Below are 27,059 nucleotides of genomic sequence, written 5' to 3'. Positions count from 1 at the left end.
AAGTGTCAGGAGGATAGACCTCCATTGCTGTGCAGACTTTAAGAGTGGTGGAGTGCAGTCAATGGATCACCTGTAGCTGGACGTCTGGCTTGTAGCCCAATGTCATGCAAACACTTTCTGATGGTTTGCATCGACACTGGTTTCCCCCCTAGGTCTGGGATGTGACTTCCAACTTCACTTGCAGTACAGAATGGATCACTATGCGCCATTCTTCCAATAAGACTATCTGTCCGCACAGAGGCTCGCTTTGTGGGGGGACGTATCCCAGAGCCAAGGAGGCTTGGCATGGGTGCTTTTGGGCCTCTGGGTTGCTCCCTCTGCAGGAGCGGTGCTGCAGTGACGGTGACCGCCATGCAGTGCCGCAACAGAGAGTAAGGACCCACTTTAAAGAGGTCGCCTTGAAGTGGCAAGTGGGCTTGTATACAATTTGATCAAAATGTTAAAGAACCTCATGTTCATGTTTATTCATTTTGCCTAGCCACGATAGACCAAAGTATATAGTGGATGTGCAGTCCATGTCTAGTTTCTCACTAAATGATAATATGTATATGTGAGTGAATCTGAATGATAAATTGTGAAGATGTTAGAAGTTCACCGTAGCGATTCATGTATTTTTCACTTACATTTTCTAAGAAACTTAGAAAACATTTGAAGATAGGGCTAAAATTATGGAGATCAACATCACATGAAACAAAAAATACTTTAAAAGAAATACATAAAATAACCTGAGGTTTGTAATTCAGGAATTGTGATGTGTAGGAAGGAGTTTGATGTGTAATAGAAGTTATGATATTTTATATTTAAACAAACAGGTGATCTGAAGACACAATGTCGAGAGATTCCCTCTTATTCAGGTCTGGGTAGTACTCAGAAACAAACTTGTTAGTTAGCAGGTTTGCTGACCAAGCTGTGAAAAGTTAATTAAGAAAAAGGTATAAATCCCAAAAAGTAAATGGGAGATAGACATAAATGTCTGAGGACAAGGCCATTAATAGTGAAGGGAATGAGTCAGGAGTCCAGGATAAGTCAGGAATCCAATATTCAATCTCAGGGATCTCATTATACAAACACTCTAGACCTCCTTTAAAGAAGACATTTCTGGGTCCAAGCGTCTCGAGCACACACGGTGCCGGCAATTCCTTTCTAAAGCTGGCCATACACATGAAATAACTGTTCCGAAATGGCCGATCAGTATTTAAAAAAAAAATAAAATAAACGCGAACAGCTGAAAATGTAGTTTGTGGTATGGCATTAACGGCAGAATTCAGGCGATCATTTGCCACTTTGCTCCAACCCGAAGGTTTAATGCTGGCCATGCTAATGGTCAACCAACTTTAAGAAAATTCTAAAATGTTAAATATATGTATTTTTGGGGAAAAGTTACTTTAGAAGGTATCACGCTTCCTCAAGAGGTTTACTGGTAACTATTAGTAGAGATTGTCAGAAATCATAATAAAAACTATTACCCCAAATTTTTTTATTACATACATGTTTTAATGTATTGTTATTGAATGTTGGTATATATGAACTAAAATGCAGAAGTCACAGTACCAGGAAAAGCTTTATTCAGAAAACCAAAGAGAATTCCATATAAACCAGGAGTCCACATGGTATCCAGCAATTCACATGGAAGGAAAAGAGCGTGACAAAAAAAATAAAAAATATGAAAAACTAAAAATAAAAACCGCTGTAATTTGTGATGAATGATTCATGGAAAAGTAATCTTTAAAGGAAAAAAAGAAAAATAAACCGCAAATGGTGTAAGAGATACCTGGTAATGTTTTGAAGTGACAGGTCTCTACTTCCCGTCCAACTGCATGTTCCCCTGAAGACCCATAAGCTGCATGAGAGATGGTGCTTGGAAAATTACTAATGACCAGCAGATCACCTACCAAATGATAGTAACATTGTGGCGTGGCGGAACTAGAAGACCCTCAGCTAAAAGACTGAACTACAACATTAGTTTCTGGTAAATCCAATGCAGCTTAAAATGGAGAAGGATTCATCTTTTATTACATTCTACATCAAAAATGGCTTCCATTGGGACCCCAAATTGGATCCCACAATACATTTTTGGGTTATCCAATAGATTCAATACATTCTTTTGGGACAAACGAGATACTAAGCAATGGCATATAGACCCTGGCTACACAGCCTTATAATGGGTAGTGCTAAAAATAAAATAAAAAAAATACGTTCTGAAGCGCCATCAGAGCGGATTAGCTTTATTTTCACTTAACAAGGCACGGTCATGTAGAATGATTTTGAATGCATCCTGCTTGTTGCCTACTTGAAGACCCCCTCCTGAGGTCACGTATCAGGATATCCAGCATGACAACAATTAAACAGACGCTGCCCTTGCCAATAAGCTGTGTTATGTATCGACTTCACAGGGAGAACAGACAAACGTTAGTTTAAGTATACACAGAATCCAAAAACGGATGCATCATAAAGTATGGATGCTTTTAATATAGAGCTACCAGAATACAGGCCTTCACCATGCACAAGTGATATTTCTTTCTTTCAGATAATAGATTTTTCCAGATTTGAAAACAAAAAGTGCAATTTTGCTTGAGATCAGAATCACATTCATTAGACATACCCATCAATTAGGCAACTCGCACGGCTGACTATAAACATCCACGAAACATATCTACACGAGGAGACGACAGCTAGTCCACAGGCGATGCAGAACACTGCACCAAGCTTCAGATGTACCCATTTATAAATATGTACAAATCAATTACAGGCACTTGAAATGTCTTTGGTTGGAAGAAACCAACATTGCAATATTGTGTGTTCCCTCCTCCCCCTCTAGAAGGACACATTCTTCTGGTGGGGTCAACAGGCAATGACTCCAGGTTGTATCCACTCATGGTACAAGAGGATGGTTATGCTTCAGAGAGTGCAACCTAGAAAACATGAGAAACATTAATTATTTTTTATTTTAAAGTGCCATCAATTCCAGGGCGCTATACATATGAAAGACCAGTGGCGGAAATACCACTATTGCAGGCATAGCGGCTGCTACGGGGCCCACAACATGTTGGGGCCCGTGCCGCCCAGCAGAGAACATTGATACCCGGTGCTTGCAAGTGTCACATTCAATTGTATCTGCGTCCTCAGAACGCAGACACAATTAAATACTATGGCAGAGCAGGGAGCTAGCTCCCTACTCCACCATTCAGTAGGTTACAGGCCATGTTAGGCCTGCAGCCTATAAGACACTGGGACAGGATCCCTGCACAGGCCGGCGCGATGATGTCACTGGATCAAGACGGTCTACGCAAGTGTCCCGTCTCGGCGTCTCAGAGGCTGCAAACCTAACATGGCTGAGAAGGCTATGGAGCAGCTCCATTCATTCATCGCAGGGATGGGGCTAGGCAAGTATGAGGTTTTTATTTTATTTTGTTTGGGAGGCTGTGTGTGGCACTATCTACAAGGGGGGGGGGGCTGTGTGTGGCACTACCTACAGGGGGCTCTGGGATCATTACTAATGAAATCTCAAAATAGAGGGGAGGGGTAGATGATCCACCCACCCAGGTCTTCCCTATTTTAGGAAATTCCATTAATATAGATATATATTATAATGGGATCTCCTAAAACAGGGAGGGAGGGTGGATGCAATCAGGGATAGCTGTAACAGAATAAAGAGGCTATACTCGCTCCTCGCCTTTACACTTTAAAAGTTAAGAACAAATGGAAAGGAGTCCTTCTGAGATTCAGGTAAAAATTTTTAAATTAACCTATTATGACTATGAAACAACATAATTAAAAAAAAATATATATATCAGTGCTTAACGGTTTGTTACAATTTTCACAACCCTTTAATTAGAAGCGGATAAGAGGTGTACTTAGAGGTGGAGGTCTAGCTTATTTTTACATTGCACACAGATGAATGTTTGTTGTCAGGAAGGCCGGGGCCCAGTCTTCCCTAGTTACGTCCGTGAAAAAGGCTAAGTGTAAATCAAATGAGACAATAAAAAAAAAAATACAATAAACATGAACTTAATGAATGACAGACTTGTACAAAAGGAGAGAGGACTGCGGCGGAGGGCTTACAATCTACAAGGGGAAGGAGACAGAAGGTGATGGTAGAAGCGGTTTATCCAGTTGTGTAGTTGCAGCAGGACTATTATAGGTTGATGATGGGAGAGCAAGTTCCAGAGCATAGGGGATGCGTTGGGGTAGCAAGTTCCAGAGCATAGGGGGATGCGTTGGGGTAGCAAGTTCCAGAGCATAGGGGGATGCGTTGGGGTAGCAAGTTCCAGAGCATAGGGGGATGCGTTGGGGTAGCAAGTTCCAGAGCATAAGGGGATGCGTTGGGGTAGCAAGTTCCAGAGCATAGGGGGATGCGTTGGGGTAGCAAGTTCCAGAGCATAGGGGGATGCGTTGGGGTAGCATGTTCCAGAGCATAGGGGGATGCGTTGGGGTAGCATGTTCCAGAGCATAGGGGGATGCGTTGGGGTAGCATGTTCCAGAGCATAAGGGGATGCGTTGGGGTAGCATGTTCCAGAGCATAAGGGGATGCGTTGGGGTTCCAAGTTCCAGAGTATGGAAGATGCACATGCGAAATCTTGGAGACGATGATATAAGGAGCAGACAAAAGGAGAGCAAAAAAAGGAGTTCTTATGAGATTAGGTCTGAGATTCAGGATGTGGACAGCTTTGTAGGTCAGTCATTGTTAAAATTTTGAACAGAATTCGCTGTGCAATATGTAGCCAATGTAGAAATTGGCAGAGGGGAGAGGAAGAGGTGAAACGAGGAAAGAAGTAGATCAACTGGGCTGAAGAGCTGATGGTGGATTGGAGGGGTGCAAGAGTGTTTGATGCGAGAGCACAGAGAAGGATGTTGTAGATGTCTAGGCGGTACATGATGGGGGCATGTAGAAAGTGGAAATCGAGAAATTATTGCATTTTGTTTTTTTTTAGGTAGGGACTGCAGGAGGTGGAATCAAAAGGTTATCCAGAGGCAGCAGGCTGTGTGGAGACATTTACTGTAATCAATCATTCTGGTTAAAAAAAAAAAAAAAAAAAAAAGTTTGGCGAGATGGGCTGGGGGTGGGCAGGGGTGTAGAGTAATATCATGAGGCTTTGGCAGTTTACAGATCCTTAGGGACTTTGGTCATGGCCGTTTCAGTAGAGTGGTGGCTTCGGAAGCTAGATTGTAGATGTTTGGGACAAAAAAAAAAGTCAGATGAGAGGTGGGAGGACAGTTCAAGCCGTCATTGGCCCCGATACCCCTGAGGACGCTACATCGTAGCGAAACATGTCGGGGGGGCTTCTACCTTTATTTTAATAATTGTCCTATTGACACCTTTGAATCTAACTAATAACTAACTGCATGTAGCGCTCTGTGGTTGTGGTACTTAACCCTTTCTAGACAGAGCTCCTACGTCTGGCACTGTGCTAATTGCTGTCAGAAATGGACATTAACTTTTAAATTTCATGTAGTCTGTCCTTGTTGCAAATTGAATAAAGACTTTTTTATTTTTACTCTTTAATAATGGTTGGAAAACAGGGCTTATTTCTGCCGGCAGGCAGCCTTTTTTGAATTTGACAGTTCAAGCTGGACATGTTGTTCAAAGAGTTTTGAGATGGACGATAGCTGGACAAAAGGGACCAGTCGAGGGATGGCTGCTTAAGGATGGGTGTGATATTGCATGTTTAAATGAAGAAGTGAAGATGCCAGTGGTTAGAGATAGGTTGTAGAGATGGGTAAAGTTGGGGATGGAATTGGGTCAAGTGTACACGTGATGAAGTGTGATTTGGAGAGTAGGGTGGAAAGCTTTCCATCAGTAACGGTAGAGAAGCAGGTTATGGGGGGGGGGGGGCAATGAGCATTTGTGCAGAGGGGGACTGTAGGTTAAAGATTTCTCTAGGGTTCTTGATCTTGTGTTTGAAATGTCTGGCAAAGTCACTTCTGACAAAATTTAACCACTGAAATGGTGTGTATCAAGCCAAAATGCATTTACCTCTTACATACAGCAGAGGCAGACATTTATGTCACGATATAGCAAATGTGTTCCAGCTTCTGGAACTACAATGGCATAATTGAGAGCCTCGGGGGTGATAACATTTAAGCTGACTGACAAATTTATACTGCATATCATTTTATATGCCCCATGCTGCTCAACTCATAAGAATAGGACCTATCAAGGTGCTGGGAAGACAGGCTATTAATTCCAATGAGTAAAAAAAAAAAAAAAAAAGTGTAGGATGCAAATGAGAGGAGCCCGTACATTTGGTTAGTGCCCAGTCACTGATGGGCGCCACCACTGCAGCAGGTATGCTGGTCCAATCTCTTCATTAGAATAGAAACCATGCAGGAGATTCTCTAGTGTGCAACAATTTCCTAAGAGATAGACCGTCCCAACAGGAGATTTAAAAAGAGACCGGTAAATATAGTGTGCTGGAGACATCATTTTTAAGCTCACCGTTGTACTTCTCAACAGATTGGATTTTCTATTTCTTATACCCATCATCTGCAGGAGTTCTACAGAGGAGAGCATGATGGTCATCATCCAATGTGGAAGTGAGCTGCCCTCAACACTTTCCCTCATGTCGTATTTACTGGTCACACATGGCAAGCAGCAGATTGGTGAAGCGCTCTCCCTGGTCCACTCCAGCAGTGTTGCTTGCTCTTGTATGGAAGCTTTGCTGCTCATGTATCTTCTTTAAAAGTCAAACATTACACTTCGGAATCAGGCATTTCCACACATTACTATAAAGGCTGGAAACCATTGAGAACAGATAGAAATACCTTTTCGGGACAGAAGTCAGAACTGTTTTGCCTCAGCTTGCTTGGGCGTCCCCTGATGACTGCATAGCAAAATATAGTGATGACCATCACAAATAGAAAGTAACTGGTGTCCATCAGATGCAGATTGATAAGAGAGCGGTCGTCCTGTTGTGAAAGATAAAACTGGTGTTTAGCCGTAACCTTTCGTGAACAATCATGGCGTTCATCATAGGTTTTTGTAATGCTTTAAAATAGGTGAAACATGGCAAAAAAAACAAACAACAAACACTTACCAAGCGATAAAGCAGCGTTTATAGAAAGCTTGATGGGCTACACATCTTCTAGCTGTAGGATACTCATATATATATATATATATATATATATATATATATATATATATATATACACATACTGTATTGTATTTCAGTAAATGCCTCTATCCAAAATTACGAGCTTACCAGTGCTCCATGCTCAAAATCTGTTTTTTGAAAACCGCTTCCAATGGTAACGTCCACCAGCGGGTATTGCCATCAGTGGTCACATGTGCAAATCTCTTCTAATCGCTTGTTCCAGTCCCTGCGTAGCGCGGTGCGCAGATTCTGATCTGCGCATGCGCCGAAACCTCTCCCCGCTTACAGAGAGATGCTGCGTGCGCAGTCATTACAATGCTTGCACAGTGCTGACCGACACACGGAAAGTTGGGGTAGGTAAATGTGGGATGATGGCAGAGTCTAATACACTGCCCACCCTAGTTTCAGATGAAAACCTTAGAAAAACACGTTATTTTGAGATAAATTTGAACCCTTTTGCTGTACACTATTATTTATTTGTGGTGACTTCCTACAAACCTTTCTTGTAAAATTGTAATAAACTATTAATACCCTGATCTCTATCTAAACGGTAAAAAGGTTGTCTCATGAAAGAATCCCTTTCCATATATCCCATCCGCTGTGGCTACATGGTAGGCTATACATTTGGACGGCGAGTATGTACGACCACATTTTCTCTGCAGCGGCCACCCACGTCAAAACAGTCATTTGTTAACGTCCATTCATTTACCAGTAGGAATGTGTACGGTTGGTCTGTACGCTGGCACAACATGGTAAGATTTCCCTACAGACCTTACGGTCTGATAATCATACAACCTACTATCTTGGGGGACATCAATCATAACATTTTTCCAGTTTCAGCTTGCAATAAAAATTTTAAAAAAATAAAAAATATGTTGGACAAGCAATAACCTCCCCTCAGATTGCAAGACAATGTGGTTGAACCTGGCCATCTAGATTTGTGTTTGAGGACCAGACAAGGCATATCAAATCCTACCATAAGCAGACCCAGCGTCCTACAGCCAGGACAGCGCTTACTTGTCTTCATTGGTCACACGATGTACACAAGACCTTTGTGACAGTGTGTACAATATCCGCAATGCATCAGTGTACACGATTACATAACAACCCTTCTTCCCAGCACAGAATTAGAGTCTCAGCTAATGTTCATAATGCATTTCTGCGTTCTCAGAAAATAATTAAATGTAGAACTTAAAAACTTGATCCCCAAGATTTTGTCTGAGCAGATGTTGGTTTATATAGAGAAACTTTGAAAACACTTCAGATGCTCAGTCTTATGGACCATAGGTGTTCATTATCCCTCAACATGGTTTTTCTTTGACATGTCACATAGGAGTGCGCAGCAATATGAACACGTCTCTTGGAAATACTAAGGCCCCGTTAACACAGTATTTTGCAGCTAGAAAAAATAAATAAAAAATATGCCTCAAAATCACTTCAGGAAACTGCCAGCACTTTTTCACAGCGGTTTTCACACGTGGCCATTGAGCACCACAGGCTTAAAACGCAGCGAAAAAATCTTTTTCTGCCTCCCTTTGATTTCAATGGGAGGTCAGAGGCGGAACCGCAGCAAGAAGGAACATGACGCTTTGTTCTCCTGTGAGCTGCCAAAAGCCGCTCCGGAAAAAACACCTTAGTGTCCCATTGAAAATCAATGGGAGACGGCTTCAGCCGTTTTCTGGTGCGGTTTCTAAGTCGGAATCAGTGCCAAAAAAAACTGTATGAACTGGGCCTAGGGGCTAAAAGGCCATAAAAAGCTAACGACATCACTAAGGGCAGCATTTCCTTTGAGATAACACTCTTCCCTCTGGAGGTTTTTGGTTTGTAGGCAAAGTGTGCTAAAGGAAATAGACAAACGGTACGAAGGGAAAATACAAGCAGCAAAGTACTAACTGAGGCAAACAGAGTAAGGGTATGTTCACACGAGGTCATCACGTCCGTAATTGACGGAACGTATTTCGGCCGCAAGTACCGGACCGAACACACTGCAGGGAGCCGGGCTCCTAGCATCATAGTTATGTACGACGCTAGGAGTCCCTGCCTCGCTGCCGGACAACTGTCCCGTACTGAAAACATGATTACAGTACGGGACAGTAGTTCCACGGAGAGGCAGGGACTCCTAGCGGCGTACATAACTATGATGCTAGGAGCCCGGCTCCCTGCAGTGTGTTCGGTCCGGTACTTGCGGCCGAAATACGTCCATCAATTACGGACGTGATGACCTCGTGTGAACATACCCTAATGCTGCCTGTACTTTACATTTAAAACTTTTTCCCACCATACACATTGATAGGATATGAACTAGATATACCACCAATGTCTACACGTTGTGGGTCCAACGGGTGGGACTTCTAACGATGCCAAGAATGAAGGGACAGAACTTCTTCTGCTCTTTTTTTTTTCTCAAACAGCTCCGCTCCAACCTAGTGCTGCCAATTATAATCCAGCCCCATTGAAGTGAAAGCTGTATTGTAAGGCCTTATTCACACGGACGTGTCAGTTTTGCGCACGCAAAAGGACCGTGTGGCATCAGCATATGGTGCGTGGCTGTGTGATTTTCGCGCAGCCGCCATCATTATGATACTGTTTTTATGTTTACAAACAGAAAAGCACGTGGAGCTTTTCTGCTTTCATTCATTCTTTTTACTACTGTTGCGCAAAACACACGCGGCACCTGGAAATGCTTCCGTGTGCCGAGCGCGATTTGCACGCACCCATTGACTTCAATGGGTGCATGCTGCAGAAAACACGGGCAAGTATAGGACATGTCGTGAGTTTTACGCAGCGGACATACGCTGCGTGAAAATCACTGACAGTCTGAACGGCCCCATTCACTAACATAAGTCCGTGCGACGCGCGTGAAAATCACGCGCGTAGCACGGACGTATAACACGTTTGTGTGAATAAGGCCTAGTTCTGACATCGGGATAAATCAAGAACGATGCAGTTTTGATCTAGCGACACTTAAAGCGTACCCAACATTTCAGGAGACACATAGAAGTAATTTGACACAGAATTTGCATGGATATAACTACTACATTTTAACAGTAAGTAAATTACAAAGTTGATCTATATCAGGTATACTATTGGATTAGCATAAGCTGCCATTTAAGGGTCCTTATTAAAAGTCACAACACCTGGAGTCACTTAATTTTACTGAACCAAATTTAGATCACGGATGGGGTTCTTTGGCAATCCAAGTTCAGTTCAACTAAGCCTAAGTGAGATGTTCCAGAAAGTTTTAGGCCTTGTTGACAGGTTTTATCTGGATTCCCATGTGGATTGGGGCTCTACACAATCAAGATCTCTAACATAAATCACCATCATTACACGTGGTAAGGGTCCTTGAAGGCCTTATTCAGACGACCTTAGTCCCACATCGAGGCAGGCACTCCTAGCACTATAGATAACTAGGATGCTAGAAGCCCGGCTCCCTGAACTATAGTCGGTCCGAAAAATATCACAGACCCAACACGGCCGTCTAAATAAGACCTTACATGTCCAGATATGGGCAGTGAAAACGAGCGACGATGGACGAGACAGCTCGTTGATCGGCGCTGGTTTGCCCCTTGACACAGAGCTATGATCGGTAGTATATAGGGACGAACGATCGTCCCCATATATTTTCATCATGCCGGCAGCACATCTCCAATTTAAACAGGGAGATGTGCTGCCGACTAGCGACCATTTTATTGGCTGCATAAACTAGCGGATAAATTAACGAGCAAACGCTCGTTTATCGGCTAACTGTTGCCCTGTTTACACAAGGCAATGAGCATTCATATGAACAATTGTTTGCCCGATCATTGGCTCATGTAAAAAGACCTTTAGGCTCTGAATCATAGTTTTGTTTTTTTAATACCAACTAAATTATAAACCACCAATATGTCATTATCTAAGGTTTCAGGTCAATGAACACCCTCTACTAGAGGGCAATCCTTGTCACATACATGCCAAAGCGATAGTGCACGTAGTGTAGTGAGAGAGAAGTTGAGAAGCTTCCCAAGTCATATACCCACCTCTGGAACAATAACCGTGAGCTTGGGGTTTAAAGCATGGTACACCTTTCCAATAGCTCCCTTATAACACCAGAAGGGGTTATAGTCCTGTGCATACTTTGTTCCAGAGTCTCGAGCAGTGGTGAAGATTTTGTACCACAGGGTGGCATTGCTGTAGGTTTCAGGAATGCAATGAGGCGGTTGTCTAAAAACAGAAACAATGCCTTTCAATTAACAGGGTATTATTTTCTTCTACCTGTAATGCAAATCCTCTATCCGTTGAACTTGTAAATGACTAAACAAGATATAGCCAAAGTATTAGACATGTCACAGCAGCACAGTATTCTGGAAATGTGATTAAAAGGAAATTGTCTCATGAAGACAACCCCTGTCCATATGCCTTATTAGGGCATATGAACATCATAGAGGTCTCCCTTTTGTGACACCCTCAATGAGCTAGAACAGAAAGCCAATCCATACAAGCATCTCCTATTCTGGCAGACTCAAGCGATCCTTGTATTACAATGACTGCCATTTATCTGAATAGCCGCCGTGTAATACTACATAGATGCTTGGCTGGCCACAGCTTCCCCCAGCAAAATCCGTTGTTTGCTGGGGGCGCCGAGAGCAGGGCCCGATTGTCCCACGGCCTTATTTTGAAAGGGGTTGTCTATAAGAAAACTCCTCTAAGCAGTTTGTAATAAAATAACTATATGTAAATCAAACATGCGCAATAATGCAATGAGGGGGACCTAGAAGTGGGGATTAACTACACAAAAGGTAAAGCAAAGTAAGTGGGAGACTAGGAGATATTTTCTAGTACAGAAGAGTGATGTTATCAAACACCTCTGAATATGAAATAAACGTAACATCCATCTGATTCTGAAGAATGAATAATAAAGTACTTACACAGTGACGGGGAACACGTTGCTCACAGCTGTTACAGTCATACATGTGGTAAATACCACCTGCTCACAATGCCCATGGAGAATACAGTCATCCGAGTTCCAGGCAGCCGGCAAAGTAAATGTTATATTCATCTCCTCATGGGATTCTCTGCCTTAGGAGGAGAAAATAAAAATGGGATATATATATATAGATGGTGTTCAAACAGTAATAAAAACAGAAGGTCACCTAGAAAGAAATCAATAGCGATATAGACTTCGGTCTCTAAAGGGGAATATACAAGATTAACATTTGTCACCTATCCATGGTGATAAATGTCTAATCGCTGGGGGCCCTGCAACAGGGACCCCCACCAATCACTAGAACAGGGGTCCTGAACCCCCGTTCCTGCTCACCACATGACTGCAATGAGGAGGAGTTTGAAATGAGTGGAGGTCAAAAATGCTCGCTGCCGCTCTATTCAAAGCCTATGGGACTGACGGCCATAGTGAGTATAGCACTACGCTATTTCCGCCAGCGCCATAAATATGCGGAAGGTTCAGGATCCCATTCTAGTCATCAGTGGTGCTTCCAGAGATCACACTTATCACCTAAATCTTGTGACTATCCCTTTAAGCTTTACATCTATACTGTAGACAGGGTTTTTTTTGTGTTTTTTTAAATGGACAAGTTCCATATGGGGCAGATCGCATAATCAACTCAATTCCAAATAGTTTAATATAACTTTTCCATTCACACTATATTTTTTTACTAGCAATCAATCTTTTGTATGAAAATAAAAATATAAGAAGCGTGCTCGATTGTGAAGTTGAAGTAGTTTAGGGTTTGGAAGGGCTTGGACTACAGTCTAAAATGACAATTGTTTTTGCTTAATGTCCTTTAGTTTAATGGGAACAGTGAAAAAAACAAACCTGACAGCATGAAGTCTACATTCCTCCTTGGCTGTGCTATATATTAAAGCTTCCCAACACTGGTCTTCTCATAGATAGGCTACCAAAATGTGCGGTCAAGCTCGAGGTACAAAAGATGTGTGGTTTCCAATAGTTTAGTTTAATCTAGAAAGGTCTAAACTTCGTGACTTTGTAGAGACAAAGGCAGACTTACTAAGATTAGCGTTTAGGCCTGTTCACACAACAGGGTCCAAGTGTCGGCTGATAAAAACAGGCACCCCCCCCCCGGTAGGTAGTGCCACACAGGCACCCCCCCGGTAGGTAGTGCCACACAGGCACCCCCCCCCCCCCGTAGGTAGTGCCACACAGGCACCCCCCACGTAGGTAGTGCCACACCCCCACCCTGTAGGTAGTGCCACACCCCCCGCCCTGTAGGTAGTGCCACAAAGGCCCCCCCCCACACTATAGGTAGTGCCACAGCCCCGCCACCCTGTAGCGGTCCCCCGCTCCCGAAGCTGAATCCTTGGCCACAACGACCGGTGATTCCGCTCCATGAGAAATCCCAGACTTCACTGTCCATATATGGACAGTGACTTCTCCCGGAGCAGAATCACCAGGCACAGCTGTGTCAGGCATATATGGACAGTGAAGTCAGGGACTTCTCCTGGAGCGGAATCATCGGCCACAGCATCGGCCGCGGTAGCCGGGGATTCCGCTTCACGTCCCTGACGTGACTGTCCATTTTGTGCAGTTTGCAACTTTTTTTTTTTATGCCTGAAAACTGGCGTAGAAAAGTTACGAGATTTCCCCCGTGGTCATCAGACAAGCTATCAGACATCCATATCAGCTTACCTAAACTCCTATAATGCAGTGGGACAGTTTGTTTTTCTTACTGTGCCTGGTATAACAGCCACCAGATTCACCAGTGCAAATATTGAACCAACAAGGAATGGAGATTTTACTCTCAAGCCTGCAGAACTGTGAATACAGCCTCGGCCCCGTAAAACAGGCAATAAACTTAGAATCGGTACAAGATACATAAAGCAATGCATTACAAATGTAACTTTTTGTGAAGATTTATTATATTTGTAAACTGTTCAATTGTGCTCAAAGGCGATCAGATGCTTTAAAGTGTCTAGTTATAGAAAACTCCTGACATGTCAAAAAGCCACTTCCTTTTCTGGGAGAGTTGAAAACACAATTTGCATTCCGATGAGGAGAAGCCCCTTCAATCTAGCCATAAATGTGGGTCACAGAGAACGGACGCCCAGCAATGAAATTCTCACTTGTCTTTATGACATATCAGAAGTTTTCTTTCAGAAGTTGCACTTTATTTTTTTGTACGGCTTATTTTCAGCCACTTTTCGGGCCATAAACGCCCCGAAAGACGCCTGGAAATACAGAGGCTAAACGCCTCCAAACATCTGCCCATTGATTTCAATGGCAAAAACCGGCGTGTTGTTGACACAGTGCATGTCACTTCTTGAGCCGTTTTTCATTATCTCAATAGAAAAACAGCTACAAAAACGGCCTTAAAAAACACGTCAAAAAACGCCTGATGCATAAAAGACTTCTGAAAATTGGGGGCCGTTTTCCCTTGAAAACGGCTCCGTATTTTACAGCTGTTTTTGTTTGCCGTGTGAACTTACACTTAAAAGTAAACTTCTTCTGCACATTTGGTCGGATTGTTTTGTTTCTTCTTTTATGCCATTTAAAATTGGCATCTGAGGTTTGATCATAACTTGCAGCATCTCAAAGCCCACACAGTACAGTATATACAATTTTAAATTAGCCAGTATACATGACATACCAAATTATGGTAGACATGATGACTAGAAGTAGACAAACCAAAAAAAGAAATTATCTTTAACAAATACAAATCTTATGGATACCTGTAAGACCAATCTGACGGCCAAAAACTGTAGAGCTCAGGTGAGTGATGTTTCGAGAATATCCTCCGAAAGACTTTAGTGGATCCAATGTGAGGGTAACAGCTACAGAAATATTTATGGGTCCTGTATCCTCTAAAGCTTGAGGCGTCTGTGTAGAGGACCGGGCCTGGCCAGTGGTGACTGTACTCTCTGGTTGTGTGGACTCATTCAGGAGATGCTTCAAAGTTTCATTCTCAGATATACAAAAGTCCAGGTTATTAAATCTCAGGAGAAACGTGTTCCAGTCCTATGAACAGTAACATAACACATATTAACCGCCTTAATCCCATAAATATACATGTTTCTAAATATTGCAGCGTGATAAACATCTGGCGGGACTACGTATTACTACCCAATAATTGCCATAATCCCCCCCCCCCACTCTCCAGGTCATTTTTTTAGGTTTACTGAAGTTACCACAGTTGCGAACATACAAAAAAAAATAATTGTATTCTAGTGAATAGAAGCAGAGCTGCAGTACTGCCGCTATATAATGTATGGCGCCATCTGCTTCCAGCACGGACCACTGAATAACTTACAGAGTCGGAAGCAGCTGGAACACTGATCGGTGCAGGGTCCGTGTGTTGGACACCCCCCCCCCCCCCCCCAGATCATATACTGATGACCTATCCTGTGGATAGGTTACCAGTATGAAAAACCACCCCATGCCCAGACAACCCCTTTAAGGAGTACTTGCAGCCTAGTCCTCTCTATTTCCTATTTTCGCAGGTATCCTCCTTTGTCTTCTCTTTGCAACGCAAGGAGTGAAATCTAACCCACTCAAGTTTTGCCGCAAAATATGTGGTGGAAATTGTCCACTGCCTCTGAACACACCCTTATACTTCAATGTATCGATAAGTATAGTTCAGCAAAACACTGTACCTCTGTCATCTGCGGGGACTTAATTTCCTTCATCTTGAAGAAGTAGCCAAGTGTAAGAAAAGCTATGGCCATACCACTAACACTGACCATAAAGACCACCAGAGGGGGCCGACTAGTGATGTACAACTTTAGGTTCTCCAGGGGATGCAGATTCAGCAACATTGTGATGTACAAACCCTGTGAAAGAAACAGAAAAAAAAAAAAAAGTCTGCGTTATTAGAACAGCTATGTCTAAGTGCTTGGAGCAGATCAATGAGACATAGAAAAAATTAAATCTTTGATAACCTACACGAGGAAAATACATTTATATACTACAGATGGAGTCACTAACCTACACGAGGAAAATACATTTATATACTACAGATGGAGTCACTAATATCGCTTTATGAGCTCTCTTGTCCACCTTAAATTTCTTCTGCAGAATTATGGAGTCTCGCCAATGTAAACTTTCAGATTTCTAGAGCAACAGGTGCAAGGGAACATAAAGTGGCTTGAACCAGGAACCGCAAGCTCAGACAGGCTGTATGGAGCACTCTTTCAACACTAGCAAGCCGGAAAAAACAGATAGATTTACCGGGCTTTATTTCTCAAATTGTGCACCCACCATACTCAATAAAGCTTGTATGAACAATATTAAAGGGGTTTTCCCATAATAAATATTTATACTTATCCACGGGGTAGGTGACAAATATTTGGGGGTATGACCGATCACAAGAACGGGCTTAACTTGCTGTTCCTGGTAGACACATAGGAATGGAGCAACGGTACGCATGCTCGACCGCCACTCCATTCATTTCTATGGGGCTGCCGAGTGCTATCTTCATTGCTCCCACAGTGGACGTCACCCAACTTCCCTACAGTCCATCCTGCCTAGTCAAAACGCAAAGAGCAATCCATGATAATAAATATGTAGGTAGAGTAATCCAGTATTGCTTTCCTGCTTTCTTCGCGGTTGGTTGCGTATCTAATTTCTACCGCTGCTCCATGAAGACACAGTTACAATCATTTCCTCCAACTTACCTACTATGTCTCCGGTCTCATTTTCTTAAAGATGCTGCTCTTCCCTGGTCTCGGTCACTCCCTCGTGAAGCTTGTATTTAACGTTTACTGAGCAAGGGAGCTTACTATGACTACTGGGGGAGGGGGGCTGCTGTAATTACTGGGGAAGTGAGGTATACAACACATCAAAACATTTTAACTACTAAAGGGGGGCACTGCTCTAACTAAGGGGAGCCCTAATCTACCAGAAAGAGCACAACATCAAGTGACGACTAAGGCCATTCCTACAATGAGTTGTTGCTAGCTCCAAACTTGCTAGACCAGAGAATGATTTGTCCAGGCCAGGTCTATAGTAAATTTCTAGCTGTTGGTCCTGAGTACAAGTATTGTCAGCTAAAATTTAACATTCTTTGGTATCTGGGATTTTCAGGGTCCATAATAAAAGTACATAAAGTCTGATTTCATGCTGCTCAGTCACCCGTATTACCAGCTCCGTCACTACGGAGGAGGACACGTGATCTACATATATTCTGCCACACATCTTAGAATAATGCTTTTTTCTGGCCTTGAGCTCGGGACTTTGGTAATAACCGGCTTGATGTTCAGGACACAATGTTCAGCCAACAGTGATAATTTGCTTTTGTGTCTGTTCCCTGTGAGGTGTCCACAGATCTGGCCAACACATGACAAGCCTGCCGAATACAACTCAAATTCTTAGACATCATCAATAACAAGGTTCAGACATTCCAGTCCTTCACTGTAGACAGATATTTTCTCCTTTTATTTTGTTCATGCGACTGTGTGTTTCCTTTTGGAACCTAATTCTCACCTCTAAGACATTGGTAATCTACTCTATGTGCGCCATGAATGTTTTCTATTCCGTATCACTATCCATGGAGAGGAATCTCCAAGACACACAACCGGCTTCTACTGCTGCATCTGAGGCACAATGACATTGTTACTATGGCCACATCCTCATGTATTCTATACAATCTCACAGTATCTTAAAAGGGGCTGTCTAGTCATAAGAAATGGATGGCCTATCCTCAGGGTAGGCCGTCAATATCTGATAGGTGTGGTTCCGACTCCTGGCACCCCTGCCAATCAGCTGTTTTGAAGGGACCGCAGTGTCCATACGAGCGCGGCTTCCCCTTCATTACGGTCACGGTTTGTACTGTGAATCGCTGACACACTTGTAGTGGTGGTTCAGAGTATTACAGCCAGTGAATAGAAGACTAATACTGTGAACAGCTGCTACAAATGTGTTGGCGATTCACAGTATGAGCAGATAATGAACAAACAGGACACGGCACTCGTAGGAGCGCCGCAGCCCTTTCAAAATATCTGATTGGCGGGGGTGCCGGTAGTCAAGCCTCCACCAATCAGATATTGATGGCCTATTAGGGCACTTGGGCATGCCAGAGGGCTAATATATAACAGATTTAATTTTGAAAGCAATAATGCGGACTTCCCTGTGAAACGGCTTTAACACTTTCATTCAATTCCATGTATTGGACTAGTTGAGTAAGAAACATTAACAAACATGGCCATTTCATGGATAAGAGAAATGGTTTACCAGGCTTTCGAATTGCTGCATTATTAGGTCCAGCATGAAGTGTCACCTTGGCGCCCAGCAGTGATACACAAGCCGGCCAACCTCCATACAGGAACATCAGATAGTAAGACTATACCGTCTCACGTTTCTAGAGCGAGGCCGGCTGGGAAAAAGAGGATTTATCGATGCTAAACTAAATCCTGTGGTTGGTGATTAACGGACAACCCTCTGGAGGCGAAGAGATTAGTAGGAATTATTGGAATTAGGTTATTAAACAGTCTTGTTTTATTGTTTATATGCAGTCACATGCTCCTACGAGTACACGGAGACGGGCCGCAGTGTAATAATGTGTGGCACATACAGGACTTCTAGATACCAAAAGATTCTTGTTGCAGGTCAGTTGTACGGCATTAGTTTAGCTATATACATACGAGTTCTTTTCACACAACAGGGGATACAACCACACAGGACTTCTGCGTTACCTCCGGGTCAGTCCTATGTAGTTGCTCCTTCACAGCAGATGTAACATGCTTTTTGGTATAGAGCTCCGTCACCGATTTTCAACGGTTCGGAGCCAATTGTCCCCATTATGGAGCAGATACAGGGCCACGAATAGAAGCTGCGAGCAGCAGTGGAAGAGAAGAAGTCCACAGCAGAAGTTTAGTCTTGCCCCATGTACCCCATGCCATAGTTCTTATCAACTACAGGACTAGTAGTTGGTATCTCTGTATTACATGTTATGCGCTCTGGGAACCCCTGCATGAGGCGGTTATCATTGGCAACCAGAACGATACATTTTTTTTTTTTTTGCATCCTGCACGATTCCTTTATCTGCTTTCTACTATTCAGATTTAAGGAAGCACAACAACATATACATAAAAGTATGAACGTGTCAGTGCACTAAAACGTAAGATGTGTCAACAAGGCTCTGCTCATACTAGCGCCAAGGCTTCCGCTTACAACGGAGCAATGACAGCGATGGTGGAGGAGTTTTCAAATGGATAACAGCGAATCATGACGTACGCTACTAACTTTAATGGTATTTTAGAACGAAAGGATAGTGCTAAAAGCTGCATTAGTATAAAAAATACAGGAAAGCCTGACAAACATTGACCGAACTCACTTACTGTGGGCCTCTTTATAGCGGTACGAAGTAAAGATCACATAACTTTCTGTGAGTTGTTCTCAAGACGATGAGGACCATTGACGGGGGTTGTGAGATTGTGGATTTTGGAGAGAATATCAACTAATACTTCATGTTTATGATTTATGCCGTGTGAAGCTGGGAGAGAATGGGGAGTCAGTACTTTGTGTGGTGCACTTACCAGGTAGTAAGTGCCTGGTAAATGCGTGCCCATTCGGCTGCTGGCCGACATGCTGCATTAGGCCTTATTCACATGACCGTGTTTGGTCCGTGATATACGAACAGTGTGTCGGAAGCATTTCCCGGACCGAACACAGTTCAGGGAGCCGGGCTCCTAGCGTCCTAGTTATGTATGACGCTAGGGGTCCCTCCCTCCCCGCAGGAATACTGTCCTGTACGGGCATAAGGCCTTACAGGTAACTACACACAGATAAGGCTTCTATAAAAGGTAGGGATGCACGATGCATCTGTTCAATACCGTCAATTTATGTATTTGGATACTAAGCTGTCTGGCCACACAGCTTAGTATTGAAAGAAGTGAAGCGAACATGGCGTGCGCGCAGTGTAAAGCGCCCGCGAGGTTCTCTTCTTACAGTGACCCTTTCCCTGCCCCTTTCTCACATCATTGGTGGCAGTAGGGAAAGGAAGGAGGAGCGTTCCTCCCTCCTGCAGTGACGCCCCGCTCGTAGTTAGTGCCGGCCGCGTCACAGTACGAGGGAGGAACGCTCCTCCTTCCTTTCCCTACTGCCACCAATGATGATGTGAGAAAGGGGCAGGGAGGAGACAGGGTTTCGTTATTCTTGACAGAACCAATAGCGCAGTCGACTGCGCTATTGATTCTGTCAAAACTATGGAACTCTGTCACAACGGTAACCATTAGCTAGGTTTCTGTCACCATGGGAGTTCAATGGGAAGGGAAACGGAAGTTTCCGTTTGCTTTCCGCTGAGGGGTTAACCCGACGTAAACCTCCGACGGAACCCCTCAACAAGATACAGACAGTGATGAGAACACATCAATACACAGAGTCTTCTGTCAAATATACATTTGAGGAGAAAAATTGAGGACCAACGTACAGCGCTGCTAACATCAAATTGGAGTCCAGATAGAAAGGTTGATAAATGGGGTTTATTGGGTTTAAAAAATAATAAATAGGCAATTAGATAGGCTACGCGTTTCAGCGCTGGACTAGCGTCTTCATCAGGCCCTTCATTTTTCTCCTTAAATGTCTCTTTGTGCGGTTGTCTGTGGACCACCGGTTTGGACCTAGCTGCAGCTACATCACCCATTTACATTACTACCCGCTTACAGTAGAGTGGTGCCTACTACTTGCCCAACTCTTAAAGGTGAGCAACAGTTTCACCAGGGTTTGTTTCCTCATTTTCGCTTGTGATCTGCACCATGTGGTGCCTTGGTATTTTCTCACTTTTCCTCTACGTTCTGTCAAATATGACTGTTCAATGAGGAAAGACATTTGCCTACATAGATTTATTGTGCTGTGTGTACACTGACCTGCCAGTTACTTCTAGGACCCCTCCTCCGATGAAGGAGCAGAATCAACTCAAGCAGTAACCTGAGCCGATTCATCACCATTAACCCCTGCCTCTCCACACCTCTGATGAGTTCAGAAGAGGGTGAGGGAACTATAACTGCTAATATATTGTGTCAACGTGGCGGGCATTGTGGTGGGGTTCTGTACAATATGTACAGTAGAAAAAAAAAATTATCCTCATGTGCTTCAAAAGTACAGGTACATATTTATTTCAGTGACTTGTACTTCTATAATGCAACCAGTGAGAGTCCCTCATCCGGAAATCTGAGAGATCAAAAATTAAATAGAGGAAGGAAAATAGAAAAAAAAAAAATAGCCGCGTGAAATCCAACTGTAGCGGACGGGACATTACATATCTGAGCAGTGATTACTAATATCAGCTACCGATCAGTTTGTGCTTGGCTATTGTTTTCTGGGTCATGTAATTGATAATATGCAAACCTACTGGCACCGAGAGACAGAAAATACGTTTAAAAAAAGAAAAGAAAAAAAAAGACGAATACAACAACTTCACGTAAGAATATAAGAAGCATATCTGCCCACAGGTGAAACGCAATGATTGATACCAGCGGTGGACACAATGTAGAGCTTTTGAGGTCCACGCACACAACCGTACAGCAGCACAGAGAGATAGAGTATAGGCCCGTCTAGTAGTCCCGTGTCATAGATCCAAACAACATCCGGCCCCGTGTACACGACCACAAAACCACCTGGAATTACAGTCCCATTAGTTTCTATGGCCGACGAACACCTTCCCGTATACTTACGGGAAGGTGTCCGCGCCGTAGAAACTTTCCGAAAAAAAATAGGACACGTCCTATTTTTTTTTAATTTTACGGACTGTGCTCCCACAAAGAAAAAGGAAATTGGCTACTGAAGTGATGTAATCATGTATGTGCAAACATCACCCGTGTGCTTCCTGCCACCATCGCCCGTGTGCTTCCTGCCACCATCGCCCGTGTGCTTCCTGCCACCATCGCCCGTGTGCTTCCTGCCACCATCGCCCGTGATGACCACTGGACATATCAACAGTACATGAATGCAAATATATCTATAGTCACTGAGGCTGCTATGTAGGCACGGAGAGGATGACCCATCCACATGCCAGGTGTAAACCTACTCAGCTTTCCCTCCCAGGCAGTGACGCATTAGCAAACAAGAAAAGGGGGGACAAGAGTCAGTCCCTCCTGATTCAGGATTGGATGATTTTTGATATGTCCCACTCTCCTCTACACAGATCATCCGTGTGACTGCAGTCAGAGGCGTATATTGAAGCTCCTGGGCCCCAATGCAAAATTTCTAACAGGGCCCCCACCTCCCATTTATTATATTGGCGTTTTTGTATGTGCAGAAAAGCATTTAGGGCCCCCTCAAGCACCAGGGCCTTTGTGTGACTGCTGCACCCCTGACTGTGCTCCAGGCATGCAACACGTCTACATTACCAGCAGAGTCCCGTGTTTGCCTCCCTTGGGCTCTGGCTCACCTAGATCTTGGGACAGAAGATGGCATATGCCAGGGTATTATGCAGAAGCTGCCACATGACAGCCGCATCCCAGAGGAAGGATCAGAACAATACAAATTGTGCAACTTAGTGACACGTTAGGCAGGACAAGTTGTGACAATCTCATGCTCTACTAAACATCAGTCTCCCTCCATAGGAGTCAATGGAGCAGGGTCACTATGGCATTGTGCCAACTGCCTTACCTCTGTGTTCTCCTTTATCCCCCCCCCAGTTCACTGCACACAGTAATACATACATATATATATATCTCATGCAACACCGCTCTTTCTGGTGCAGGGCCGGTCCAGACAGTACTGTCACTAGAACCGTCGTGCTCACCTGAGAGGGCGCCCCCCGGAGTCAGCTTGTCCCCCTGGTTCCTACTCTCAGGCGGCCGGTGACGGGGTCCCGGGCTCGGTCATGTCGGGCTCGGTGTTGTATGCGCACTTTCTCCCGTTCTTCACTTCCTCACTTTCTGTTTCCGGAGATAACGCAGGCGACCTGTCACATAAAGCCCCGCCCCCACTTTTTTTCCCCCTTCACAACATCATATCTTTATTGACAACACTGTTTTGTGCGCAAAATGTCTCTCCGGCTTCCTTAGAACACGGCATCGTTTTTTGTTTTTTCCATAAGCATAACTTTATTGAAAATAAATATTTGACTACAAACAGGAAATTAGAGAGAGTGCATATATTTTATTTATGACATTTGTTATCCCTTTTCCACCGCAGCCATTTTTCGGATTTTCACTTTAATTTTTTCCTCCCCACCTTCCAAAAGCCATAACTTTTTTATTTTTCACATCGATATTGCCATGAGGGCTTGTTTTTTGCCGAACAAGTTGTAGATCTTTGCGGCACGATTTATTGTACCATATAATCAGTGGCGTAACTACTGCCGTAGCAGCCGTAGCGGCATGAGGGGGCCCGTGTCGCCCGCCGGCACGGGCCCCCACCATGGCCGGAGGCTCCACTAGCAGCCGCTATGGCTGCTACAGCGGGACGCCACTGAACAGTACGGCAGAGCAGGGAGGTATCTCCCCGCTCTGCCATTAAACAAAAGACATGTATCCCCTCTCCACAGGACATCCACAGGATAGGGGATACATGTGGGATCACTGGCATTGATAGGGAGAACGGGGGACTGAATGTCCCCTGAAGTTCTCCATCACAAACCTCGGACTTCCGGGGTCTGTGTCGGCAGCTCCGTAGAAATGAATGGAGCGCCGGTCTTGCTTGTGCGCATGCGTGACCAGCGCTCCTTTCTTTTTTATTGAGATGCGCAGACGCCGGAAGTCCGAAGTTAGTCATGGAGAAAGTGGGGGGACTTTCGGTCCCCCGTTCTCCTTATCGCTGCCAGCGATCACACATGTATCCCCTATCCTGTGGAGAGGGGATACATGTCTTTTGTAGGACACACTGTAGGTCGGATTTTTTTGGGAGGGGGGACGCTGTATGGCGTTCCCTACGGGGGGGGCTGTATGGCGTTCCCTACGGGGGGGACTGTATGGCGTTCCCTACGGGGGGGGGGACTGTATGGCGTTCCCTACACGGGGGACTGCATGGCGTTCCCTACACGGGGGACTGCATGGCGTTCCCTACAGGCGGGGGGGGGGGCTGTATGGCGTTCCATACAGACCCCCTGTAGGGAACGCCATACAGACTCCCTGTAGATAACGCTATACGTCCCCCCTGTGGATAGTGCCATACAGCCCCCTGTAGATAACGCCATACAATCCCCCCTGTAGGGAACGCCATACAGCCCCCTCTGTAGATAGCGCCATACAGTCCCCCCTGTAGATAACGCCATACAGTCCCCCCTGTAGATAACGCCATACAGTCCCCCCTGTAGATAACGCCATACAGTCCCCCCTGTAGATAACGCAATACAGCCCCCTCTGTAGATAACGCCATACAGCCCCCTCTGTAGATAACGCCATACAGCCCCCTCTGTAGATAGCGCCATACAGCCCCCTCTGTAGATAGCGCCATACAGCCCCCTCTGTAGATAGCGCCATACAGTCCCCCCTGTAGATAACGCCATACAGCCCCCCCTGTAGATAGTGCCATACAGCCCCCCCTGTAGATAGCTCCATACAGCCCCCTCTGTAGATAGTTCCATACAGCCCCCTCTGTAGATAGTTCCATACAGCCCCCTCTGTAGATAGTTCCATACAGCCCCCTCTGTAGATAGTTCCATACAGCCCCCTCTGTAGATAGTTCCATACAGCCCCCTCTGTAGATAGTTCCATACAGCCCCCTCTGTAGATAGTTCCATACAGCCCCCTCTGTAGATAGTTCCATACAGCCCCCTCTGTAGATAGTTCCATACAGCCCCCTCTGTAGATAGTTCCATACAGCCCCCTCTGTAGATAGTTCCATACAGCCCCCTCTGTAGATAGTTCCATACAGCCCCCTCTGTAGATAGTTCCATACAGCCCCCTCTGTAGATAGTTCCATACAGCCCCCTCTGTAGATAGTTCCATACAGCCCCCTCTGTAGATAGTTCCATACAGCCCCCTCTGTAGATAGTTCCATACAGCCCCCTCTGTAGATAGCGCCATACCGTCCCCCCTGTAGATAACGCCATACAGTCCCCCCTGTAGATAACGCCATACAGCCCCCTCTGTAGATAGCGCCATACAGTCCCCCCTGTAGATAACGCCATGCAGCCCCCTCTGTAGATAGCGCCATACAGCCCCCTCTGTAGATAGCGCCATACAGCCCCCTCTGTAGATATCTACAAAGGGGGCTGTATGCCGTTATCTACAGGGGGGGGCTGTATGGCGCTATCTACAGGTGGGCTGTGTGTGGCGCTATCTACAGGGGGGCTGTGTGTGGCGCTACCTACAGGGGGGCTGTATGGCGTTATCTACAGGGGGGGCTGTAAAAAAGGCACTATCTACAAGGGGGGGGGTTGTGTGACACCCAGGGGAGGCGGGGGGGCCCAGTCAAAAGTTTGCTATGGGGCCCAGTCTTTCCTAGTTACGCCCCTGCATATAATGTAGTGGGAAACTAGAAAAAAAATATTTGTGGGGTGGAATAGGAAAAAAACAGCGATTCCTCAATATTTTGGGGGTGTTTTGTTTTTATGGCGTTCAACGTGCGGTAAAAAATGCATGTTAACTTGATTCTGATGTTAACTTTTATCATTTTTGTATGTTTTACAAGGGAAAAATAGATTGTTAAAAATAAAATGTGAATTTTGTCGCCACATTCTGACAGGCATAACTTTTTTTTTTTTTAACCTTTTTATTGAACATTTTTTCAAACAATTAAGTTTGTGGGGGAAACAGAAGGAAAGGAGGGGAACAATGAGGCATAACTTTTTTATTTTTCCATTGATTGAGCGGTATGGATTTATTTTTCAGGACGAGCTGTAGTTTCTATTGGTACTATTTTGGGGTACATGAGACTTTTTGATAACTTTTTATTCCATTCTTTGTGGGAGATGAAGTGACCCAAAAACAGCGATTATGGCATTTTTTATTTCTTTACGGCATTCACTGTGCGGACTTAGTAATGATAAATTGTAACAGTTATGTTATTTTTTTAATATATTTTTTTACATGCTTATGCGAAAAGGGGGCTTTTTGAACTTTACATTTTTTATTTAAAAAAAACAACCTTTATTTTACATTAGTCCTCCTAAGGGACTTGAACCAGCGATTGTTGGATGGCTTGCGTGATATACTGCATTACTAATGTATTGAAGTATATCGTGATACTGAGACTCTCCTATGAAGCAGTAAAACCAGCTCGCGGGAGAAAGAAGCGACATGCCCTATCTTCGGGCGTTTCCGCCTCTGACCTCCCATTGACTTCAATGGGAGGCAGAGAAAACGTATTTTGCGGCGTTTTATGCTGGCAGCGCCCAATGGCCGCGGGCGAAAAACGCCGCGAAAATCGGCGTGCAGGGAGAGGAAAATCTGCCTCAAACGTCCAAATGGAATTTTGAGGCAGAAATTCCTCCTGCAAAAAACTCAGTGTGAACATAGCCTAAGTTTATTTTGCCCCCAGACATGGGGAAACACGGGTAGCAATGGAGCTGTTCACAAGAATCTTCCGGCATCGTATGGTCTTCTCGGCAATGGTACCGCCTAGTGCGATACATGTGTCTCACCATGCCCAAAGTAAGACTGGATGTCACACTAGATTTGGGTATACTGAGAAGAGTGGCATAAGGGGGTTACAGGAGAAACCGATTGGCTGCACTGGGGAGGACTAAGGTGACAGTACAGTAAGAATAGGGAGCAGATATAAAGGCTATGGAGACCTTTAAGCACATTTTTTTTGTAAAAAAAAATAAAATAAAACAATGTATTATGGTGTTTTAAGCAACTTTGTAATTGGTTTTTATTAACATTTTTTTTTACTTTTTCAGATACAGCTTCTATGTATCTTGGATACATAGAAGCTGTATCTTGTGTTCAAAGCCCAATCCGTCAGGTCAGCGGGATTGCCCTTCATAACTTAGATGTGATAACAGGTGGATCCATCGTGACCCGCTGTCACTGAATCTGTCAGTCCTGCTGACCTGACAGATTCAGGTTTGAACGCAAGATACACATCTATATATCCAGGCAGTGGCGTAACTACAGCCGTAGCAG

General features: G+C 44.3%; 1 protein-coding gene across 1 annotated transcript; it reads right to left on the bottom strand.

Moving 5' to 3' along the window:
- Positions 1–1,985: 1,985 nt before the first annotated feature.
- TMEM248 (transmembrane protein 248) lies at positions 1,986–22,969 on the bottom strand. The gene is made up of 7 exons (XM_075854261.1): positions 22,787–22,969; positions 15,699–15,875; positions 14,778–15,063; positions 11,999–12,149; positions 11,111–11,294; positions 6,763–6,906; positions 1,986–2,912 (listed from the first exon to the last, which is right to left on the bottom strand). The coding sequence occupies exons 2-7, from the start codon at positions 15,858–15,860 to the stop codon at positions 2,892–2,894; spliced, it is 948 nt and encodes a 315-aa protein (XP_075710376.1). The 5' UTR covers positions 15,861–15,875; positions 22,787–22,969; the 3' UTR covers positions 1,986–2,891.
- Positions 22,970–27,059: the final 4,090 nt, after the last annotated feature.

This window comes from Rhinoderma darwinii, chromosome 2, assembly GCF_050947455.1.
Source record: "Rhinoderma darwinii isolate aRhiDar2 chromosome 2, aRhiDar2.hap1, whole genome shotgun sequence".
In the NCBI taxonomy this organism is placed as follows: Eukaryota; Metazoa; Chordata; class Amphibia; order Anura; family Rhinodermatidae; genus Rhinoderma; species Rhinoderma darwinii.
The sequence above is the reverse complement of the archived record's forward strand: the minus strand, read 5'-3'. Positions and strand labels throughout refer to the sequence as shown.

What these genes read in the sequence shown, in the direction of transcription:
- TMEM248 (XM_075854261.1), bottom strand. Translation starts at nt 15,860, where the DNA reads ATGTTGCTGAATCTGCATCCCCTGGAGAACCTAAAGTTGTACATCACT. An exon ending in AGTCCCCGCAGATGACAGAG is followed by an intron (nt 15,064 to 15,698) that starts GTACAGTGTTTT and finishes TACTGTTCATAG; the next exon opens with GACTGGAACACGTTTCTCCT. An exon ending in CCGTCAGATTGGTCTTACAG is followed by an intron (nt 12,150 to 14,777) that starts GTATCCATAAGA and finishes TCTCCTCCTAAG; the next exon opens with GCAGAGAATCCCATGAGGAG.